General features: G+C 49.9%; 1 protein-coding gene across 1 annotated transcript in view; it reads left to right on the top strand.

The window, feature by feature from the left end:
* The first annotated feature begins 1,064 nt into the window (after positions 1 to 1,064).
* celsr1a (cadherin EGF LAG seven-pass G-type receptor 1a) overlaps positions 1,065 to 23,455 on the top strand; it is an 81,710-nt gene continuing 59,319 nt past the window's right edge. Inside the window, exon 1 of the mRNA XM_036519723.1 lies at positions 1,065 to 4,641. Coding sequence (XP_036375616.1) covers positions 1,110 to 4,641 — 3,532 coding nt within the window. The 5' untranslated portion in view covers positions 1,065 to 1,109. The remainder of the gene's footprint in view (positions 4,642 to 23,455) is intronic.

Below are 23,455 nucleotides of genomic sequence, written 5' to 3'. Positions count from 1 at the left end.
TGAGAACGGACTGTCGAAAGGAACGTTAAGGTATGAGTGGGATGAGAATATTAACAAAATCATGTACAAGAAAAATACTGACAAAATTTGTTATAAGGTTCATTTGGGAATTATTATTTATGCTTAATTTTGGTTTGTATTTCCCATTTCCCACTGTCTGTACTCCAGAAATCTGCGAGTCGTTAACGCATTGCGCCAAAAGTTGATTTGTTTAGATGTGTGCAGATTGTGGTTTGGATTTTATTCACTTGTGAGGTGAACGGGTAAATTGGGTTACAGCTGATTAACCCGTTCACTGGACCTCCTCAAAGAACAATGTGCGAGTTTGAATATATTCATATCTAGAATTACAACACATTACCATACAAAACCGGAAGGATTGAACTGTTTTATCTCAAATTTCCAGCGTTATTTTACTAATTAAAACCACCAAAAAGCGCAACAATTGTAGGACTAAATGGAATTCCATAACCTCAATACTTAAACATTTGTTGTAATTGGCAACAGCAATGTTGCTTCACAATAAATACAAATACGACTTTAACACATGCTAGAGGTTATACTTCCTGAGATTTAATTATTATCAATGGTAAGTTTTACTTTGTATGAGGTTAGGTGCATATATTTCCATTCTTATTAAAATGTTTTTATCACTGCAGAAATCTCCACGAGATTTGTAATTCCTTAGAAAACAGAGGAAGCTTCAGTGACAAATGACTTTTGGAATGACAAAATGAATTTAAAACACAATGCATGTTAACCAACTTGAATCGAAAGACAGATGAAGCGCTGCACCATTCAAATATCAAATAGCTTCGCGAATTTCCATGAGAAAGACCACTGCGAAAGTTCCCCGTGGGACGAACGCCACAGGTTTATGCTAATCACTTTCGAAGGAGGGGAGCGGCGGAGCCATTTTGTAGTCATTTTAAACTTAACGTGGAAATAATGAGGCTCCGCTCCTCGGATACAGCATTGAGGTGTTTTTTTCGGACCCCAACACCGTCCAACGGAAGCTAAAAGCAAGACGATGAGCTGGGACAAGGTGGGTTAGCAGACCTTTCGGGGGTGTTTTCGCGGTGCGGTGCGGATCTTAAGACTTTTAAACTATGGAACTGCCAGTGAACTGGATCTGGGTTGGTTTTCTGTTCCACCTTCCTCTGATGGGATGTTTCGATATACACCTTTGGGATACAGCACACCCAGGGGCCGTTCTGGCGAATTTATCACTCGGAACCGGTTGGATTTACAGAATCGACATGACTTCAACTCCGAAATGCATCCAGGACTTTGTGCAGATAGGCAGCCAAGACGGAGTCCTGGCGCTGTCCCGAAAAGTGAACTGTGCGCGCTGTCGAAGCAACCCAGCGCCGCTGTATTTCAGCATCAGGTCTGTGACATCTGAAAATTTCATTTTGACGCATTTTAATGTGTATGTACACGGACAAGACTGCTTTATTAAATTCAAGAGAAAGAAGCCCACAGGTAAGTCAGATATTTACGTTAATTACCTTTCCAGCCTGGAGGCGACTTCCTGCTTTTCTTCGGGTCATGCCCTCGTGAATGTATATGAACATTTACCTGCCTTCAGTCGGAATTTACAGTTTTCCAGTTGGTCTTGCGCAGAAACGGACTTGAAAATAGCTTTCAGTAACGGGAGTTTGAAACTGGGAGAGGATGTATGCATGCAGCCCGGGCAGAGGAGCCAGGTGGATTTCGCTTGCGTGCTGCACAGCTCGCGGAGCGACCGCGTCTCCCTGCGCGTCAGCTTGCGGTCACCGACAATGCGCAAGCAAGCGCTGTTTACAGACTCCCATTCCGCGGGACGGGATCCGCGGAGGAAACGAAAGAAAAGAAGCGTGAATAGCGCACCTCAGTTTCAGCTGCCCAACTATCAGGTGTCTGTCCCGGAGAACGAGCCGGCGGGAACCCGCGTCATCACACTCAAAGCCATCGATTCGGACGCAGGAGAGGCCGGCAGGCTCGAGTATGGCATGGAGGCGTTGTTCTACAGCAGATCCAACGATTACTTTCAAATCGACCCACAGACCGGAAGCATCACGACACTGCAGCCTTTGGACAGGGAGGTCAAGGACACGCACGTCTTTAAGGTGACAGCCACTGATGGCGGCACTCCCCCGAGGTCGGCCACGGCTTACCTGACCGTGACCGTCAGCGACACCAACGACCACACGCCCGTGTTCGAGCAGCAGCAGTACAAGGTGAGCATCCGGGAGAACGTGGAGGTGGGGTTCGAGGTGATAACCATCCGGGCCACGGACGGGGATGCGCCCTCCAACGCCAACATGATATACAAGATAGTGAACGGCGAGGGGGCCAACGCGGGCTTCGAGATCGATCCCCGGAACGGGCTGGTCAGGACGCGGGTCCGGCCCGACCGGGAGGCACAGACCCAGTACCATTTGGTGGTGGAGGCCAACGACCAGGGCAAAGACCCCGGGCCCCGCAGCGCCACGGTGACGGTGCACATCACGGTGGAGGACGAGAACGACAACTACCCCCAGTTCAGCGAGAAGCGCTACGTGGTGCAGGTGCCGGAGAACGTGGCTGTCAACACCAGGGTGGCCCAGGTGGAGGCCACCGACAAGGACGAGGGCATCAACGGCAAGGTCCACTACAGCATCATCAGCGGGAACGTGAGGGGCCAGTTCTACATCCACTCCCCAACTGGCGTCATCGACGTCATCAACCCGCTGGATTACGAGACCAACAGGGAGTACAACCTGCGGATCAAGGCGCAGGATGGGGGCCGGCCGCCACTGATAAACGGGACAGGGATGGTGGTGATCCAGGTGGTGGACGTGAACGACAACGCCCCCATGTTCGTCAGCACGCCCTTCCAGGCCTCCGTTCTGGAGAACGTGGCCATCGGCTACTCTGTGATTGACATCAAGGCCATTGACGCCGACTCCGGGGAGAACGCCCGGCTGGCGTACCGGCTCGTGGACACGCCGCCGGGCTTCCCGTTCGCCATCAACAACAGCACGGGCTGGGTGACGGTGGCCGCCGAGCTGGACCGGGAGACCACCGAGTTCTACACCTTCGGCGTGGAGGCGCGGGACCACGGCGCGCCCGCCATGTCGTCCTCGGCCAGTGTCAGCATCACTGTGCTGGACGTCAACGACAATGTCCCCACGTTCACGCAGAAGATGTACTCGCTCAAGATCAACGAGGATGCCACAGTGGGCACCAGTGTGCTGATGGTCACCGCCATCGACCGGGACGCCAACAGCGTGGTGACGTACCAGATCTCCAGTGGCAATACACGGAACCGCTTTGCCATCACCAGCCAGAGTGGGGGCGGCCTCATCACCCTGGCTCTCCCTCTGGACTACAAGCAGGAGCGGCAGTACGTGCTGACTGTGACCGCCTCAGACGGCACACGCTACGACACGACCCAGGTCTTCATCAACGTCACCGATGCCAACACCCACCGGCCCGTCTTCCAGAGCGCCAACTACCAGGTGCTGGTGAGCGAGGACAAGCCCGTGGGCTCCACTGTGGTGGTGATCAGTGCCACCGACGAGGACACGGGCGAGAATGCCCGCATCACCTACGTCATGGAGGACAACGTGCCCCAGTTCAAGATCGACCCAGACTCGGGCGCCATCACCACCCAGACGGAGATTGACTATGAGGACCAGGCCTCCTACACGCTGGCCATCATTGCTCGCGACAACGGCATCCCCCAGAAGTCGGACACCACGTACGTGGAGATCATCGTGCTGGACGCCAACGACAATGCTCCCCAGTTCCTCCGGGACGTGTACCAGGGCAGTGTGCTGGAGGATGCCCCCGTCTTCACCAGCGTCCTGCAGATCTCTGCCTCTGACCGCGACTCAGGCTCCAATGGGAGGCTGAGCTACACCTTCCAGGGCGGGGACGACGGCGATGGAGACTTCTTCATCGAGCCCTACTCCGGCATCATCCGGACGGCTAGGAAGCTGGACCGGGAGAACACGGCGGCGTACAACCTGAAGGCCTACGCGGTGGACAGGGGCGTGCCCCCTCTGAAGGCGGCGGTGGACATCCATGTGTCTGTGCTGGACATCAACGACAATGCGCCCGTGTTCGAGAAAGACGAGCTGCTCATTTTCGTGGAGGAGAACAGCCCTGTGGGTTCCGTGGTGGCCCGGATCTCGGCCACCGACCCGGACGAGGGCTCCAACGCCGACATCATGTACCAGATCGTGGAGGGCAATGTCCCGGAGGTCTTCCAGCTGGACATCTTCAACGGGGACCTCGTGGCCCTGGTGGACCTGGACTACGAGGCCCGCACGGAGTACGTGATCGTCGTCCAGGCGACATCGGCGCCGCTGGTCAGCCGGGCCACGGTGCGCGTCCGCCTGGTGGATGTCAACGACAACGCCCCTGTGCTGCGGGACTTCGAGATCATCTTCAACAACTATGTCACCAACAAGTCCAATAGCTTCCCGGCAGGGGTGATCGGGAAGGTCCCGGCGCACGACCCCGACGTTTCGGATAAGCTCCGCTACAGCTTTGTGGAGGGGAACGAGCTGCGCCTCCTGATTCTGAACCAGGACACCGGTGACCTTCGGCTGAGCAAGGACCTGGACAACAACCGAGCCCTGGAGGCCACCATGAAGGTGTCCGTCACAGGTAAGAGCTCTGCCCACCTTACCCTTAGAGGGAAGACATACTGCATTTCTGAAAAGCTGTTCTTAAATGCCTTCTGAAGTGAGAATGGTATTGCGCGGTGTTACAGAAACGTGCCGCTTTGTCTGCTCGTTTACTGTGTGATTGCATTCCTTGAAAGGTTGCAGTCGGCATGGGCCAGCCAAGGTGCTTCAAGTGTTCATTGTGTGTGTGCATGCGCTCCAGGCTGTAACTAAATCTGGTTCTGCAGCTTCTCCCCCGTTTGTGTGGTGTATCACAGTGCTGGTGGTTTACAGCAGCGGTTAGGGGTGTTTTCCCCGGTCTTTCAGAAACCGCTTTCATGACAGATAAATCAATCAATCAGTAGTGTTCTTTATTGGTGTTTTTGAAGTTAAAGGAGTCGTGTAGACTTTAAGATGAGTATGGTTTTGTGTAATTGCCCTGGTAGCATTCACTGGCCTGGTTCTCCCAGGGATAGTCTTATTGAGAGATGTCACTGTCAATATGAAACTTGGCTTGAAATTAACAGGCCTGCAGTTTAATCTTGTGCAATAAGGCATATAAGCAATTAATATTGAGAGGAAATGGAGTTTGAGATTGTCATGTCAAATTATGTATAGTGTCGTCTGACATGTTAAACAAAGCAGACAGACTGACTTGCGTGTCAAAGTTCAATGCCATGTTGAGCCCTTCCTGCCTGTTGTAACGTGGAACCCTATCTAATCAGATGGAATCTTGGTGTTTTTCATTTCTGTCTTTACGGTGTGGTTGTATGCAACAGCAACGAATTTGTGTTAAACAGATAATTCTCTACCACTCCAGACTTCAGAAGTTAATCATTAGAGAACAGGAAACACATTGCTCACACCCACCGTTCCCTCATAATGACCCAGACAGAGACACTGTGACAGAGATGAAACTACGCTACATTACATTACTGTCATTTAGCAGATGCTGTCATCCTGAGCAACCTACATAGATTGTCATAGGATAATATGTGGTCGTATGTAATATTTAAGGACTTAGAAATGATCCCTTGATGACACTGCGTCTGCTCATTGCGCTGCATTTCTTGGTCTGTGGTTTGCCATTCTCACTCATTGACACAGCGGTGTGTTCTGGGGACACAGACCCCCCTCAGGCCACTGTAGCCACAGCGCCCCTGCGCTCTCACACTGCCCTGATCAGGCCTTACTCATTTACAGTGTCACCTCTCCGAGCCTGTCCCACAGAGGCCGACTCCCTAAATCAGCTTTGTGTCTCCTTTGAAATGAAGGTGCAGCTGAGCCCCCGTGTGAGTGCCCATGCTCACGGTCACTTAATGCCCCCAAAGGGGCGGTTGTCACTGCTATTAAATGGGCTCGTCCAGTTTGACTCATCCGTGACAATGGTGATACTGTGGTCGCCGTGGCGACGGTGACCCCTGTGGCCCTACAGGAAGCCCAGACTAATGCGCTCCCCACCCCCACCTCCACCCCTCACCCCCCACCTCCATCTCAGACACACCCTTATGTCAGATGTTTGGTAACCAATAGCGCTGGTGTCATGACCTTTCAACCCCTGAACTTGGGCAGTGGAGACGTCCCTCTGGGCTCAGGTGAAACTGGACAGGACCGGTTTACGGCAGCCTCGTTCATTTTTATTAGTTTGGCGTTTTTAAGTCTCAAAAGCTGTCCTTGTCTGAAAAATTAAGTTCACGCATTCCCTGCCTACACTGTACAACTATGTTGGAGCCCATTCAGAAGAAATAATTACATTATATAGCATTTAAATTGAATCCTTGCTGTAGTTTTCACAGGGAGAGAATCATACAATAGCCATGCCTATGAGTGTAACCATGCAAAGCAATGGATCTTATTTGGATCAGCTCCCTGATACTAGTCCACCATCCAGATTGTCCCTCAGCTCCAGCTTGTGCAGATGGCTGCTCTTTAGACCTTTGTTTGTGTTGGTTCTTAGGCGAGCCAGTGGTTTTACCACTAAAAGGGCCTGACATATTCGTGTCATCCATCTCGCGGATTGCTCCAGGATAAAGAAGGCTAGCATTCCAGTCATATCAGCAGTCTCTCTTCCCTGCAAAATCGAAAAAAGAACAGAAAGAGGGACGGGATGCGTAAATATTGTGTCGTGGATTGTTTTGCGAGTTCATTAATGTTGCTCAAACGTTTAACAAGCTTTTCCCTTAGCCGAGGGGAGTCTGTGCTATTTTTATTCTGGAAAAAATTCAGAAGTCACTGTTTTCCCAAATTTCTGTTGTGCCACTGATCAATAACTGTGATGACCCCTTGGTTTGGCCCAAGGCATCAGAAAACAGGGCGAAGAAGCAGACCTCTGTGTTGTTGGCTGAACTTGCATTGGGGGCATTCACAAGGCTCCTGCTCCCTTTCTCAGAGATCGCCTTCGGCTCTTGCCTCACATCTTGATGAGATGATAATCACGTGTCAGAAAATAAAGCGATTCCTGCAAAATGATCGTTTCCAGTCAGTTTCCCACTCCTGCCAGCCAGAGCTCAAAGCGTGCTGTTACACGCCCTGCTCCCCTACCCCCCCCACCCCCACCCCCTCACCTCCCGCATATCACCCTGTGGCCATTTCGTCTGCGTCTCACTCCGAGCCAAGTTTGGGCCCAAAACTGCACGGGACATTTTTAACATTTCTCCTTTACTCTGAAGTCATAAACTTCCCCACAAATGCTGAGAGAGCTGCACCAGGCAGTCAGATTAGGAATCAACTGTAAAATGTTATACCATTACATTACATTACATGCATTTACCAGACGCTCTTATCCAGAGCGACTTCCAGCACTAGAGAACAGAAGTGTATCCATTCAAGTTAAATGAGCAACAGTGTTAGACCAGGCTAATGACACTCTCAGACCAGATAGTGTGAGCATAACACCATTCAAGCCCAACCACAAGTTAACTTGTGCAATCTGAATAGGCAACGAAAGCCAACTATACTACAATACATCAGTCACTATAGCCGGGGTAGACAGCAAGGTTCTGGGTACTGTCTGGTTTTTTTTTTCTTTCTTTCTATCCAAGGAATCATGTAACTGGGTCAGCCATTACAGTAACTGAATGAGGATGACTATGCGTTGGATGTTCTCAGCATTTCACCAAATACACAGGGTCACATGCACGTGCTTACTGTAATAATCGGCCCCAAAATGTCATTTTGTTTAAACTGGAGAAGATCCAGCAATATCTTCAGCACTCCAGGGCTGGGACTGGCTGTTGCTGTGGTAGACAGGGGTACGAGGCCTGTGCTGGGATAGAGAGACACTCGTGGGAACAGGAAGGTGAGGATTTTATGGCCAGACTCTGGCAGGTAGATGGCACCTGATCCTCTGTCGGTTCAGTGAGTTCCGGGTGTCAGGGTGTCAGGTGACGGCACACAAACAGCAGGGAGATGGGCGTTAATGCAGAATGTTTTAACCCCCTCCGAAAATGGGGTTCCTTATGTAACCTTAATGGTCATGTACTGTCCTGCTGCTTACTGATACAGTCATAGCTTCTAGTGTGTTTGTTTTGTATTGAAGGGTCTGTACAGGGATCATTGAAGACATATATATTAATGTTTTTATCATATTATGACATTTAGCCGTATAGATAAATGTTCATAATCAGCATCTCCTTCCTACATTGTATAGGTAGAAGAGCTAGTGTGAGGGGTTGTTTCTTGCTAAGGGACCCATACTTGTGTGAAAGTGTCCTGAATTTGATAGGTGCACAGCAGGGGAGGGGGACAGGGGGCTGGGCCCAGCTCCACCCTCACTGCAGCGGTGCTGATGCCTTCCCACATTTCCCACACAACTCTCCTGACATCATCCTCCTCCCCAATCTTATCAAAGGATATGATCTGCGGGGATATACTACAGTGTTCCATGTTCAGTCATTACATTACGTTACATTATTGGCATTTAGCAGATGCTCTTGTCTAGAGTGACCTGCAACGATTACAGGTTTTTACAATGTTATCCATTTATACAGCTGCATAGTCCAGTCCGGTTGCAGTCTGGGGTGCGCTTGTCTCTCCCTCATGAGAGTCTTGACTGTGTGGAGGCTCTTTCAGACCCGCTCTGCTGATCCCGTTTTCAAAATTACCGGTGTGTGGCACTGCCTTGCATACAGGTCCTAATGTAAGCAAGACGGCTCATTTCCCAGAATGCATGTGGGCACAAAGGGAAAGCTACAGAGTCCTGGAGATTGTTTTGTCTTCTTTTCCTTTGGCTGCTTTTCTTTTAGGTCATGCTTGACTGATAAGTGCTTTATTCGCAGGTGATTGTTGATATAACAGGACATAGACAGTGTCTTTGCCTGCTGGTCTATCTCTTTCCTGTGCCGTAAGCTGCTGGTGGCTTTGTTTAGGTTTTATGCCTCCGTATCATTTGTAATGAGGGGCTGTTTATGTGCCTCAAATGCCAATAAATCCATGCCAAAGAGGTGAATCATTTTTATAACAGCAATAAGGTGAAGATGTTTATCAGATGGAGACCAGGAGTCTGTTTGACATTATTATGGGGCAGGTTGTGTGTGTGTGTGTGTGTTGTGTTAGGAGTACTTGGAAATATGAGCATGGTGCAGTGTGAGTATTCCTGGAAATAATGTGTATGAAAGGGACGGTGTGTATGCTGTGTGTGGATCATAGGAGCGTGTGTGAAAATGGGACACTTTGTGTGCAGAGTGTGTGTATGTGTAGTGTGCGGATCACTGGATCATGTGTAGACAGGGGACTGTGATTGTGTGCGCAGTGGTTAGACATAGGGGATTGTGGGATACAGGAGGCACTGTGACCTGCGCTGATTGAGCTGGTGGGGGCTTTTGGGATACAGGAGGCTGCGATTGAGGCGTGGGGGGATTGTGGGGAACAGCAGGAAGTGTGAGATGCAGTGGCATGTGTTCAGAGTCCTGACAGACTGTGTGCCAGCTGCTGCTTGCTGCTCAGACTCACTGCGCCGTCCTTTTGTTGCCGTGCCTCACATTGCTGCTCATTCCCGCTGCTCCTGCCAGCTGATCTCCAGTTCTGGCTGTCCCCTACTAAGCAACTATCAATACTTAGTCATTCCTGTTTCTTGCTGATCATTTTCATATACTTGTAGATTCTTAGCAGAATGAATTACATGCTCTATTTAGACAGACATGCTGATTGATGAGTGTGTGTGTGTGTGTGTGTGTGTGTGTGTTTTGGGGGTAATGTATATGCGTGTGCACTGGTTGGTGGTGGAAACGCATGTGACCTCAAGACTATGAGAGTGCAGCAGGTGTGACCTTGAGTGACACTATGAACAGCCTTTGTGAGCCTGTTGTCACAACAGAAAGCTCTCCAAGCAGAGATAGTGGTAAACTGATACTCTGACTGTATCCCGATGACCCCTGACCTCTGACATCACAGCTCTTCTGTGCTACGGATCTGCGGGTGTGGACGTGCTGCCCGCCGTGTCTGCGGATGACCTCTGACCCCAGGCGTCACGGTGGATTACTGATGAGCGTGCAGATCGGCCACTCAGGCGTTTCTGAGGTAGAGGGAGGTAGAGACGGGGAGAGCAAGTTTGATTTAGATTCTATAGATGTGAATTTATAGAAAATGATAAGAGAAAGAGCAGTACTATATCCAAAGCAACAAAACTAAAGCCACACTCTAGGAAAAATTCAAAAACCTATAGTGAACAATTCAAACAAAACAAAGAACTGCTTTAGCCCCAACGACACTAGCACCTCTTCTCCCTCTGTGTCAGAATCAGCTCCTTCTATTGTGCATTGGTTTTTAAACATGTCGTCTTTGCCCTTCCCCATGAAGAGATTAAGCACAGCTGTTCGCTCCTAATAGAGTGCAGTCTGGTGGTGCAAATCTGAGGCTTAAACCCTGCAGTTGACCCGCCATGGTCATCATTCTGCATAGTTACGTGTGGACATCGCTGTGCGAATGTAAGCGTTTGAAACTGATGCGATTATTCAGTTATGCAGAATATTCTGTACTGACATTTGGGATTTGAACCCATGACCCCCTGGTTACTTGACCACTACATTGCACTGCTGCCCCGAAAAGGGGTGCTTGCAACAGTCTATCTCAGGCCTCTCTGCTCTTGAGTCTCCCGGTCTCTCCCTCTCTTCCTCGCTCCCAGACTTTGTGGCATTCCCGCGTTGAGAGGCAGCGAAACCTCATCTCTCTCTGTCTGTTCCTGCGGCACTTGCAGCAGCCTCTACATTTGACCTTGGTGTCTATAGAAACGGTTATTACATTACAGGGTCTGTCTGGGTCACACGCATGCAAGACTACACCAAGAGCGCTTTCTGCTGGAGCCCGCCTCTAAATCTAAATCTACTGTCCGTCCGCTTTCTCAAATGAGTTATGGATGGTTATGGGCAAACTGCAGTGCGTTCAGGCCGGACAAGCTGGAGTCTCTATCGCACTGCGGCCGCCCGGGTTGCCACACAGACCTCCCCACGTCACGCAGCGTTGCACTGAGCGTGGAAGCCGACACGCGCTCCGAAAGGCAACCTGAACGCCAATTAACCTGAAATAACAGCCGGAGCGCCCCCCCACCCCCCACCCCCCCCCCTCCTTTCTCTCTCTCCCCCTCTGTTAAATGGGCAGGAAAGGAATCTGATTCGTGTTTAATCTTGCAGAGAGAGTTGAAACGGAGCAGGCGCAGGGAGAAGCCAGAGGCAGGGCGGCGGGAGTGCTTCTGGGCGTCTCAGCCGGCCCAGCGACGCTGGACGGGTCAGACCTTTACATGATCGATGGTCTCCTTGAGCAACAGAGTCTACGAGCGACATCATGATATACCTCTGATGGAATTTCTGCTGATCTATTGTGCCGTCATGCCCACATCAAAGGCAGCTGAGTCACGCAGGAGATAACTCACCCGTGCGTTCTGCTGCACAAGAGAGTCATTTTCAGCTAACCGTTGGCTTATTTGAGGAAATCTGTGTCTGGACATCTGAGGCATTCTTGCTGACAGGGCACCTGGAGCTGTCTGAAAAATGATCAGTTTTTTTTTTTTTTACCTTGCCGTTAGCGTTTCGCATGTTCATCTGATTGGATCACAAAATCCATCTTTAATTCCTCTGGGGGGGGAATGTCTGTAAATATCCTGAAATGAACCTGAGGAAAGTTGCATGTACAGTACCAGGTGCACACAGAGCCATAGGCTTTTATAAGGTTGAACTCTAAGCTGGTGCTTTCAGGATTTTCTCAGACCCAGAGGAGAACTTTGAGTGAATTTTTAGAAGTTCCTCTATCTGTCCTCCCTCTCTGGGTCCTGTCTGAACTGGGTGTTTCTGAAGTTCGGAATTCCAGGACAGGGGGAGCAGCTGGGGATCTTCCTTGGCTGTTACCTGTGCTGGAGTCCTGGAGGCTGCTGGGAATTCAGGCTGTAGGCTGGGCAGATCCATCAGACGCTGTCAGAAGGGTCACTGGGAGTTCCTCACTTGGAATCCCAGAGACTAAAACGCATCAGTTGGGGTAGCATTGTGGAGCAGAGATCAGGGAGCTAGATTTGTAACCAAAAGGTTGCAGGTTTGCACCCAGGGTTGGGGTACTGCTGTTATACCCCTGACCAAGGTTCCTAATCTGAACCTCTTCAGTAAACCTGTGACTGCACAAAGGGATAATATGTCACACAGAAGCAATGAAAGACACCTTGGCTCACAGCCTCTGCCAAGCAGACAAGTAATCCTTATCTAGCACTGTAATCAGCGGTGTGTACGCTTGGAAGACGGAAAGGAGAACTTGAGCGGAGCATTCCTTTAAATTGCACTTTCTTTGTTGACTCTGAATTGCAGAGCCTGCTCATTGACTATTGCATCCAAGTAGTAGTCAGCCGTGAGTCCCTTTCGGCATACCTCTGGAGCGCCGAGGTGCAGAGCTTTTGTAGTTTCAGGTAAATCCTCTTGATGGATGTTAGTCATTTGTATGCAGAGGGGTGTTAAGTGAAATGTGATATGTAAAAGCCGTTGCTCCTTTCTCTCGGTCGAGGTCCCGAGATGTCCTAGCGCCCTGGGCATGTCTGTAATGGCTTGTACAGGATTAGGCAGAGGTGTTTGCTTGTAAACGGGCTTGTATTCGCTCAAGGCCCAGGAGAAAGTGGGCCCAGCCAGTTGCATTCCTGGTGCACAGGTGCCCCCCCTGACCCTCACCTGAGGGTACATGATAGAGGTGGTGGAATGTACATCTATCACCTTCTCAAACCCTTTCATCCCTGTCCCTTTGACACACGTATCTTCAGCTGGTTCAGCTGAAGAGTGTAAAAGCCTCAAAAAAAGATCCAATGTGAGATTGGAACCATTCAGTGTGGATGGGAATTCAGACATTTTGTGCGGAAGCAAATGGAGGTGTCGAATGCAGATGAGATTTTTATGCTGAGTGTGGATGGGAGTCCAGGTGAGAGTGAACGGGACCATTCAATTGTGGGTAGCAATTGAGTTGTTTTGTGTGTGTAGCTCTTGACGCTCTACATAAGTGGGACTTAAGGTCAGTGTGGATGGGACTTGAAGTGGTTAGTGTGGTTGAGCTTTTCCATTGGCATGAACAGTACAAAGAGACACGAGACAAAGAGGAAAAGAATGAAACTGGTGAACGGGACAAACCATAAGAGTTTAGATATTCAGCATGGATGGGAACTGAAATATTCAGTGTGGATGGGAGAGCTACTCTCCCGGTTAAAGGGGCCTGATTAACCCGTTGAAGGGCAGTTTCAGGGTTGTGGCCTCATTAGCAGGTTTGGGGGTGAGGGATACACACCCAGACCGTACCTCTTTCCGCGAGACGGGGACTCCCAGGCTGCATCGGGGAGGGGACCTGTTCGCTCGGGCAAAGCTCTCTCCCTCCTCTCGGTCTCCCTCGCACAAAAGCGCCTTTGTCTGAACGTCAGGGGCTGGAAAAGAGCCTGCGATCAGCCGAGGGCAGCGGAGTGTAATATTACACGCGTTCGGTGGTCACCGGCGGGAGCGGGAACGCTAACGCGAGATATTAGCGCTCGTCTCGGGCGAGCGTAAGAGGGAGGGAGTCCGCCCTCCAAGACATGTCGTTAGCACGCGGTCAGCTAATGACAGTGACCACACTGAGACCACTGCGGTGTCTGCACGTTCTCTGCTAAAATGCTAGTGCTGTGCCATCAATGTCATTAGCATTAGCATGAACGGTATGGCTGCGATCACAAAAACTCCGGGCATCTCTTTCAAGAACTGCCAACGCCAGAGATCACATTACCGAGAAATGGTACTCCGTCATTTATACACAATGGAACAGCGAAAGGCATGTTGGAGCTGTAGTTATATAACAGTGTTAGGGTGACAGTAGTGAAAACCTGTAATGTACTTTATAAGGACTGATTCTGTTGCTGAGCCTAGTTGATTCAGTAACGGAGCCCTTGCTGTGTCTTGTCTGTGGTCCTCAGTTGTGCTCTGTCAGGGATGCCCAAGTGATTGGATTGTCATCCAGGCTACCTGATTGATTGGAAATGCCTGGCTGCAGTTTGGGCTGCCTGGTTGATTGGTAATGCCTGACTCATACAGGGGGAGTTTGATGAATCCATCCCAGTTGGAGTGGACCATCATTTTCAGAAGGAGAGGCTGTTTAAGTGTTGCTATGCCCCCCTCGGTGAAAGGCAGTTGCCCTGGGAGGAATTCTCACTTCTGGGGGCGGGCAGCATTGTCATGGTAATGTCCGGTGGCGCTCACTGAGCACACTCGGAGTCAACAGACTAGCCAGTCTTCTTGCAGACTCCTTCCTCCGGTCTTTCCTAACACTGTGCTCTCACCTGAAGACAGTGAGGCAACCAGGTGTGTCTGGGTTAAGTACACAGAGAGACCAGGTCGCACTCTCCTCCTAGTAATGTTCTAATGGATATTTTTAAAAGACATCTCACTTTATAGATAGATTTCGGTCTACAGTGTCAACTACATTTACACTGAGACTGTTAGCAACTGTTAACTGCTTTTAATTGGTTGATCCCCAGATATACTCATCAGCATTCTTCACACACACACACACACACACACACACATCCACCCTCTTGTTTGGAGTCTTACACTATGATCAACAAATGGGCCAGGGTGTTCAGTGTCCCTAACCCCGCTAAAATGTTTGTTAATGTGAAACGTTTTCCATCTTGAAAGCGAAAGGCCCACTGTGGTATTTCCCAGAGATACACAGCACAGTGCTGCTGCCCTTATCTTTCTGACCGGGGCTCTGGGTTACAGGGTCTGAAATGCCAGACTGTATGGGGTGTACGCGGTGCTGACGACGGCTTCTCCGCGTTATCTCCCGTTGACTCCTCCTCTCTCATGAGTTATAGAGAGAGAGAGGAGAGGTGGAGCGATACTGAGAGAGCCTTTATCTGATCCCGAGTGAGTGATGAGGCAGGGCGCCAGGGGATCGTGTTCGCTCAGAGAGCAAAGGTATCGGCGCCGGTCCAACTGGAACGACTTACAGAGCAACTGCACAGGCCGTATTCCAGTTACGCTCACGGGCAGAGCAACTGTACAGGCCGTTTTCCAGCTGTGCTCACCCATAGAGCAGCTATGTAGGCGATATTCCAACTGCAACTGTACTACTCGGCTACAGAACAATTGCACAGGCGATATTCCAATCGCACACACCTACAGAGCAACTGCACAGGTTGTATTCCAACCATACAGTTGATGTTCCTACTACTTGCCTAGAGAGCAATTGCATAGGTGATATTCAACTGCATTCACCGACAGCGCAGCTGCACAGGCAATATTCCAACTAGACGGGTGATATTCCAACTGTGCACTCCTACAGAGCAACTGCACAGGTGATATTCCAGTAGTAGTCAGTTAAAGCACAACTCTGACTTCTAACTCCATAATCTAACTTTACCTACAGTCCTCGGTGAAACAGTGCCGGATGCATTAGGGGCTTACAGAAATGTCTGTGCTTGTTCCTGTGGGACTCTTCCATAGTGGGGAAACCAAGACTTTTGAATTTCACACTGGTAGACAAATTCACTCAATGAGCTCCTCTGCACATTTTAGGTATTCATACAGTGAATGAACAAGTCTACTCTATTCCAGATAGGCACAAATAGAGCAGGTCTGTGGACTAAATACTAAATCTATAAACACAATGCTACAAAGTCCAGCTGGTTTTAATTTATAGGTGCTACATCTTAGTGGGCTCAACAACACATGTAAGCCAAAGATATAGATATATCGCACATGATGATAATTCGCATAGTTAGTGGAGTCTTTGGGACTTCCATGCCTGTATATTCCACAGGTCAGTGGAGCTGTTGAGACTTCCATGCCTTTATATACTACAGGTCAGCTGAGACTTTGAGACGTCCATGCCTGTGTATTATACAGGTCAGTGGAGTCTTTGGCTTTCATGCCACCATTATGTAAATTCATTAACTGTGGGGGAGGATTGGTACGCTGTTGTTCTCAGTGTCACATGTCACAGTGTCACAAAGGACAGAGCCTTTATCTTGGATCACACTGTGTCAGGGTGCTACACACTCTTTGGTGTGTCAGAATTCACAGAGCACTACTAGGCTGGAAGGCAAGAACCATCAGTGGAGGTTTAAGAGGACTCCATAGAGATATGCTGGAGCAATTTAATCAGCTGGTACTCTGGGCCTCTGTTTTTACTTGCCGTTGCATGGACTTGCAGATTTTTTTACAAGTTTTAACTAGTAGTAGTCTGATTTCAGATATGTGGATATTTCACAGATTAAATAGTTTGGGAAGCAATGAGTTTCTCAAATGTTCCTACCTGCAGTTTAGCTTAAATTGTGAAGTGAAAGGTAGGGGTTTTTTGTGACCCTCTTAGCCATTGATCCCTTGAAATACTTGCTGTATGATTAATGTATTGTTGTACTGCCAGGTCTGTCTGGGCAGCATAGCATGGCTCTACTGGCCCAATGCAGGCAAGTTTGATTGGCAGTCTAGTCCTCTACTTCAGTGCGTATTAATTAGCCGCCTCTAATCTACCTGTTACTGATGGCTGCCTGGCCCAGTCCCTCTGAACATGCCCTCGCAAGGCATCATGGGTGCTGGACTCCGGTTGTCATTGTGACATCAGGAGGGGGTCCCCCACTCTGCACTGGCCTCCTTTAGTACTGCCTGCCACATCCTCAAAGCTCATGGACATCCGCTGGGCAGCCACGTGCCAGGTACAGTGTCGAGGGGAGATGACATCACACCGGGGAGTGTTTGGCGGTTGGTGTGGTTAGTGTATGATGGTTATAGTGGAACTGAGGTGAAAGCTTATCTGACGTCTACCCTCTGATCCCACGCTTCTTCGCAGTGGGGTTAGCACAGGGTTCAGGGCTCCTCACCCTTCACATCCTACCAACTGCTGCTGTAGCACCCAGCGCATTGCATGATGGTTAGCGCTTCAGCACGCGTGGATCGACCCTTAAGCGGGCCCCGGAAAATGCTAGAACTGAACCACTTGTCGCAGCTGAGCTGACCCGGTCTGGGAGCAGTTCTCCTGCTTTCCACGGGGCTGTCGAGGCACTCAGCATTGTGCTCCTCAGTCACCTGGGCTGCCCCCCGGCCACCCCGGCGGAGGCGAAACGTGTGCCTCTGCTCCTCAGAGAGGGGGGGAGGCCCATCGGGAAGGGGGCGGGACCGGGGCATTGAAAACTGTAGTGGAATTTGTAGCAGCGGGGGCTGTCGCCATGGCGACCAGAAGCGCTCTGGCGAGCTCTTCCTCGGGGAGGCGGCTGGCTGCACGGGCCCTTTTTCGTGTTGAGGAGACTGAGAGCCCCTGGAACACTTCTAAAGCCAGCAGGGACACACATTGTCCCCATGCAGACTTCTGTCAGTGACAGACAAAACATTTCTGCATAACAGACTGTGCAGCAGCACCGAGTGGAAGACACTCAGGAGGGAGAGAGACAGAGAGAGAGACTTATGAACCAGTGTCATTTTCTGTTCGTTAATTCAGATTTGTAGCCACTATTTACTTATTTGTTCCTTCTTTCCTCTTTTCATGTATCCTTTGTATGTATACATGTGTATGTATGTATGTATGTATGCATATGTGCCTGATACATTCTGTCAGTCTTTACAAAATTTCATGCCAATAAAGCTGAGGGGCTGAGGAAGACTCCAAGGGAGGGAGTGAAGGAGCGACGAAGAGGCAGAGAGAGAGAGAGGGTGAGGAAAAAAGGGATGGAATGAGATATGGGAGTGAAGGAGCGACGAAGAGGCAGAGAGAGAGAGAGGGTGAGGAAAAAAGGGATGGAATGAGATATGGGAGTGGGAGCGAGGGATAAGGGAGAGATGGAGGGATGGAGAGAGGAGAGAGAGAGGGAGGGAGATGGATGGAGAGAAGGAATGAGGGAGAGACAGAGAGCGGCTGAAATTGGGGCATTTGTGCATGGTCTGTCCTGTGCTCCGCTCAGACACAGGTTAGTGACCAGTCCCGCTGAAGGGGGTGCAGAGACGGGGAGAGGGAGTGCTGGCAGGATTCGGGGGTGGTGGGGGGTGAATAGAGGTGCATTATCTCACTGTCCCAGAGAACAGAGGGAAGTCAGACCGAAGAACTGCGATCACTGAGCTGTGACTGCAGAGGCCCTCTCAGAGAGAGGGGTCACAACCCTCTGCTGCTCCTCGTACTCCGCCTACCACAGCCTGCGAGTCCACTCACACCTGGGCCTCTGCTCCTTTGGCCTGTGTGGGGGTACGCTTCTTCTGGCCAGTATCCATCAACCGTTCAAGCGCTGCATTAAAGTCTCCAGAAACTTCTGCTGTATATTTTTACTTATTTCATCATGCAACATTGGTCATGTATAGTTCCATAACTTCTCTACAGAGTCTCTCCCTCTCTCCCTCTGTCTCTCTCTCTCTCCCTCTGCATCTCTCTCTCTCTCTCCCTCTCTGTCTCCATCTCTCTCTCTCTCTCCATGGTGCTGAGTGGAGGTGGTGTTAGGTTGCCACCATTGTTCCTCTTGGTTACTGATAAACAGAAAGCATAGCAACCAGCCCTCCAACGACTGGCTCACCACAGATAAAAGAGGGGGTTGCAGGGGGAACAGAGGGGCTTGTGTAAATTTAAAAACAGGCACACAGGCGTCATGGGGAGGGTGTAGAGGCATTTTTGTGGCTGTTTCGAATACACAGCCTGGAGGGGCGACCTCTTCACCCCCCCCAATTAAGATGTTATCCCTCCAAGTTGCAGTTGCAGTTTAAAGAGGTGGGTCTTCAGGAAAACAGCCAGCAGAGGCGGCACTGAGGTGAAGTCATGTGACTGCCAGAGTTAACGTCTGCTGTCGTCTCCGACACCAGCGCACGCCTGCGAAGCTGCCCTGTAATTGGAGGGTTTCATACCTTACCGGTTACGTTTCGAGCTGCCCGTTTTATTACTCCATTGTGTATTTCTGCGGACTTGCACGCACAAGCCTTGCCGACAGGTCCTGTTATTTTGAGAAAGCATGACGCTTGTTAAACACAGTGTTTAAAACCTGTGTATTGTTTGCAGACCAGCATGTGATGTCATTCACACTGCACATGAGCAAATATTTACAACACAGAGTGCCCCTGTGGGTACGCTGAAACAGTATTCCGCCCCAGCCGGCCAATGTGACGGTCGGAGTCGGGGAGCCGGGCTTCTAACCAGCTGGTTACAGGTTTGAGTTTTGGAGGTGAAATGGGAGAGGATGTTTTGTGTGTTTTTTTTTATCCTTTTCTCTTCCTTTTGATAGACAGAGATAGAGCATGGTCACTTTCTGATGCTCTGGTCGCATGTGGTTGTCATTGTCAGCTGTCTCATTTGGACCTCACTGCACAGCGTGCAGGCATTTATGGCTGGTAACCTGTGTTAATTAACACTGATGAGTTCGGGTTACTGCCTTAAGTTCAGTAGGCCAAAGGAGACATGTGGCAGTAATGGAGAAAAACGTTATCGCTCCACAGCGGAGAAAGTACAGTCTGTGAAGCAGCCTGCTATCCTCAGCCGGGATTTAGATACAAGGCTTGGGAAATCCGATGATTCATGAGAATGAGGTTCTGAGGTCAGGTCTTTAAAATGAATGTGTGTCACGATAGAGGCTGTCGATTTACCTCTGAGAACTGAGCTTTGTGTCATGAAGGGCGATATCTTTAAAATCATGGAGGAATGAGGAATGTCTGAGGAATATCGGTTAAAAAGTATTGGGGTAAGGGCTGAAGATCTATTTTGAAATCATAGAGGTTATCATAGAAATCATAGAATTTAGTGGTTTCAGTATCAAAGCTCACGTTATTGACATGCTACACTTTTTTAGGAGAACTTGCAGGGGAGGTGTAAGTAAGTTCAGGTGTTATAGGGTGTTTGATTTCAGGTCTGTTCGTAGTGAGATTCATTTGAACGGCTGAGCGCCTATGAGTGATTTGTGCACATTACACGTTTCTGTGCATTAATAGGGGGTGGAAACAGTGGTAAAATGTTGACATTAATGATACCCCTCCCCTCCCAGCGCCCTCACTGCTGCGGGTGACAGGTGAGGTGACACACGGGAATGACCCGGCTATCCCTGCTTCTGTCCCTCCCTCACACTTCTGTCACATGGAGGCAGGAGGGTATGAGAGGTGCCAGTCAAAGGTGGGACGGGGAGTAAAGGGGGTAATGACAAATCGTGTCTCCAGAGTTGTCATTTTAGTTTGAAGAATGACGGCATTTGGCATTGACGGCGTTTTGCCACTCGTGGCATTCATCCCACCTCTCCACCCGGGAGCCGGTGAAATGGCTTCACCCCAAACAGTGTGTGGACGGAATCAGTGGCTGTTGATACGGCCATACGCTGGCTTCGGTTCCTGGCCCGTGTGCAGTTGAGACGAAACAGGACGGGTGTGTCGCACATTGTGGAAAAAGCGGTGGAGCAATGTGTGAGCATCCGTGCTTCAGCCGTTGATTTATGACGCCTCATTATGATGTCATCAGTAATCACCCCTCACAGAACTGGACTAGTCCGGGCATCCTGACTGCCGTGAAACATGCTGACATGTGCTTCTTCTTCTTCGTATGCAATTGGTCGACGCTGTCATCCAGGGCTGCTTGCAGACAATTGAAGAGATTCAGAGCAGGTTACAAATAGCAAAGAAGCAGTAGCACGTTATGAGACAATGTACCAGTGGCTTATAATACACAAACATTATGGCATAGTGGCATACATAAAGTGGTTGAACTGTTACATTCTCTTTTGTATGGTATGTTAATGGGAATAGTGGCATTTGTAGCAATGTGCCTCTGCATGTGGAATGTTTCACTCGAAACGGCGCATGTTGAAGCGGATCAGCCCTTGAGGACAGAAGTGGCGTAATATTTTGGTAAAACACCCATGTGACCCCGCCTGGGGCGGCAAGCTCCTCTCACCCAGTTACCCGAGGTCAAAGCCCACAGGCGCTGGCTGCGTTGACCTCAGAACCTGGTTACCGCCGGTTGCCGTGGCCCTCCCCCCTGTACGTGAGCGTGCACAAAAGAATGCCTTCGTAGGTGTCCTGGAGAAACCGAGCTCCTGTCAGTGCTGGTGGAGGGCGCGGGGGGGGGGGGGGGCTGCGGACAGATACACTGACACACTGAAACACCGAAGCACTTGGCTGCAGAAATGCGTTGACTGAGGAGGATTCCTCAAACTGGCTCACAGAGACTCACTGCTTTGTGTGTGAACAAGAACCCACGGAGGGCCGGGTTATTAATAAAACCCAGATATGACTTTAGGAAGTGGACGAAACACAGAAGGGTGTCAGTCCTCATATTTAATTTAGTACCGTAGGATGAGAGAGAGGCTCCCGTGCTGTAGACTCTAGAAAAACAGGCTGTGATTCTCTAGAGATGACTCTCTGTGATAGAACAGTCCGAGTGGCCTGAAAGCTACTGAGGAAATAGAGCAGGAAGTCTTGTTTGTGGTACGTGGAGCCGCAAATGAGGATTTAATGTGGGGGGGCAAATATTTGACGTGGGCATTTTGCCAAGTTGGAGCGCCTGTGTATAACATTCAGTAGAGGATCTCACTCGTGCACAAACACTGGTTTGCGTTACATGTGCTGCATCCAGGTCAGCTTCATCTTCGTCTGTCTTTCTGTGTGTCTGTCTGGGAATATCCAATCAGCATGCAGCAGGTCTGCCTCAGATGCATCCAGAGGAGAAGAAGTGCCCCTCCCTCTAACAGTAGGAATAGTTTTGACATGCGTGACTGCGTTCGCGCTACGGTTTACATATTTCCAGCCTTGTTTTGATCTGGCTGGGCACTTAGTTGTCATCTCGTTATATATGTCCATTGCCTGAGGCCACGATTGACGCTATCTCGAGATCTCACCTATTTCCATGTGCATTTGAGTCATCTTCCATTTGCAGATCGCCTCAGATCAGGTTCTACATTCGTTAATTTGCTCCTTTTGGGTGTTTTTGTGAATGCCACAACAGTCGGGTCAGAGTCACTTCATCTCGACTTGTGTTTCATATCTCAGCTGGTATGAAACAGCAGAGGTTGTCTAGGCAGTCAAGAGCAGTAATTTATGGCAGTTCACATATCCTGATTATAACCTGCCCGAAACGGCAGGTGAAACAGATCCTTTTTTAAATTATGGTAATGTGTTTCGTCTTGTCAGAAACTCTCGCGAAACAAAGCCGTCAAAGCAACGAAATCCCATCGTAACCGACTCGCACAAAATGACTCGGGTTGAATTTGATCCCTCAGCACAGGATCACCGGAAATGTATTTTCCAGTGATGTGTGCCGCTGGAGAGCAGAGAAGTTGGCTGGTCGTTCCCTGATGCCATTCATCGCTGCGCACTTTGTGTGTGAACGGTCACTGGCCATGCGCCCAGGCCTGGGAAGCAGGGGGTTCTTTAGGTCAGGAATCGCGAAGTCCGTTGCCGTGGCAGCTCCCATCACAGGGCGGAGTCCTGGTAGCGGGTGGGCGCTCCGAGGGCCCTGTGATTCGTTGATCTCCTCGTATTCCCCCACCGTGGTCTGAGGCGTAAGGCTGAAGCTTCTGGTGTGTAAGAGACACCTGGGTACGCTGCCCTTTGACCCCGTAACAAGGGGAAGTGCGACTAAGTAACTCGATTAGGCTGTAACTGTGAGAGCCAAGGCTCAGAGCTTATGTCTTTAAGCCGGCCGTTAAGTGAATTTGAACTGTGGGTAATCAGTTAGCGACACCCCTTTGATTTCTGCGGCTTTACATTTTGAAGGCGTTCTGGGAGCGATCTGCGGTTGCTATGGTTTTTTTCCTGAAGCGTGCGAGGACAGCGGGGCTCGTTGTGTGGGTTACGCGTGGGGTAGTCAGCCAGTGGGGATCGGGCTCGCAGCGTCCCGTGACAGGATCCGCTTTGCCGCAGCTAATTTAATAGACCCTGAACTTGACGCTGTCTGTCGTGTAGCGCTGAATTCAACAGGCCGTGAAATGCGGTTACAGCCCCTGTCATCAGAACCTTCACCAGCCAGCGACACTGTGATCAGAGCCCTGCTTTCTGCCTCTACACGGCGTATCCTGCTCAGCTCAGCCTGTTCACAGAACAACATTTCCTAGCGGAGGGACAGTGACTGAGTGGAGGAAAATGGCCTCTAACCACCGAGCCAGACCATTCCCATCAGCAAAAGTCCCTTCAGTTCAAGTCATTGACAGATGCATTTCCATTCAAATGAATTTCTCAATGAACTCATCTCAACTTGTTACTCATACACACATAACAACTGAACGTACGTACAGTACGTTACTGGCATTTAGCGGATGCTCTTATCCAGAGCGACTTACATCGGTTACAGTGTTTTCTTTAACAATGTTATCAATATATACAGCTGGATATTTGCTGAGGCAGTTGTGGGTTAAGAACCATGGCCAAGGGTCCGGCAGCAGTGCC

The sequence above is a fragment of the Megalops cyprinoides genome, chromosome 25 (genome assembly GCF_013368585.1).
Source record: "Megalops cyprinoides isolate fMegCyp1 chromosome 25, fMegCyp1.pri, whole genome shotgun sequence".
In the NCBI taxonomy this organism is placed as follows: Eukaryota; Metazoa; Chordata; class Actinopteri; order Elopiformes; family Megalopidae; genus Megalops; species Megalops cyprinoides.
This window is presented reverse-complemented; position numbering and strand designations above follow the sequence as displayed.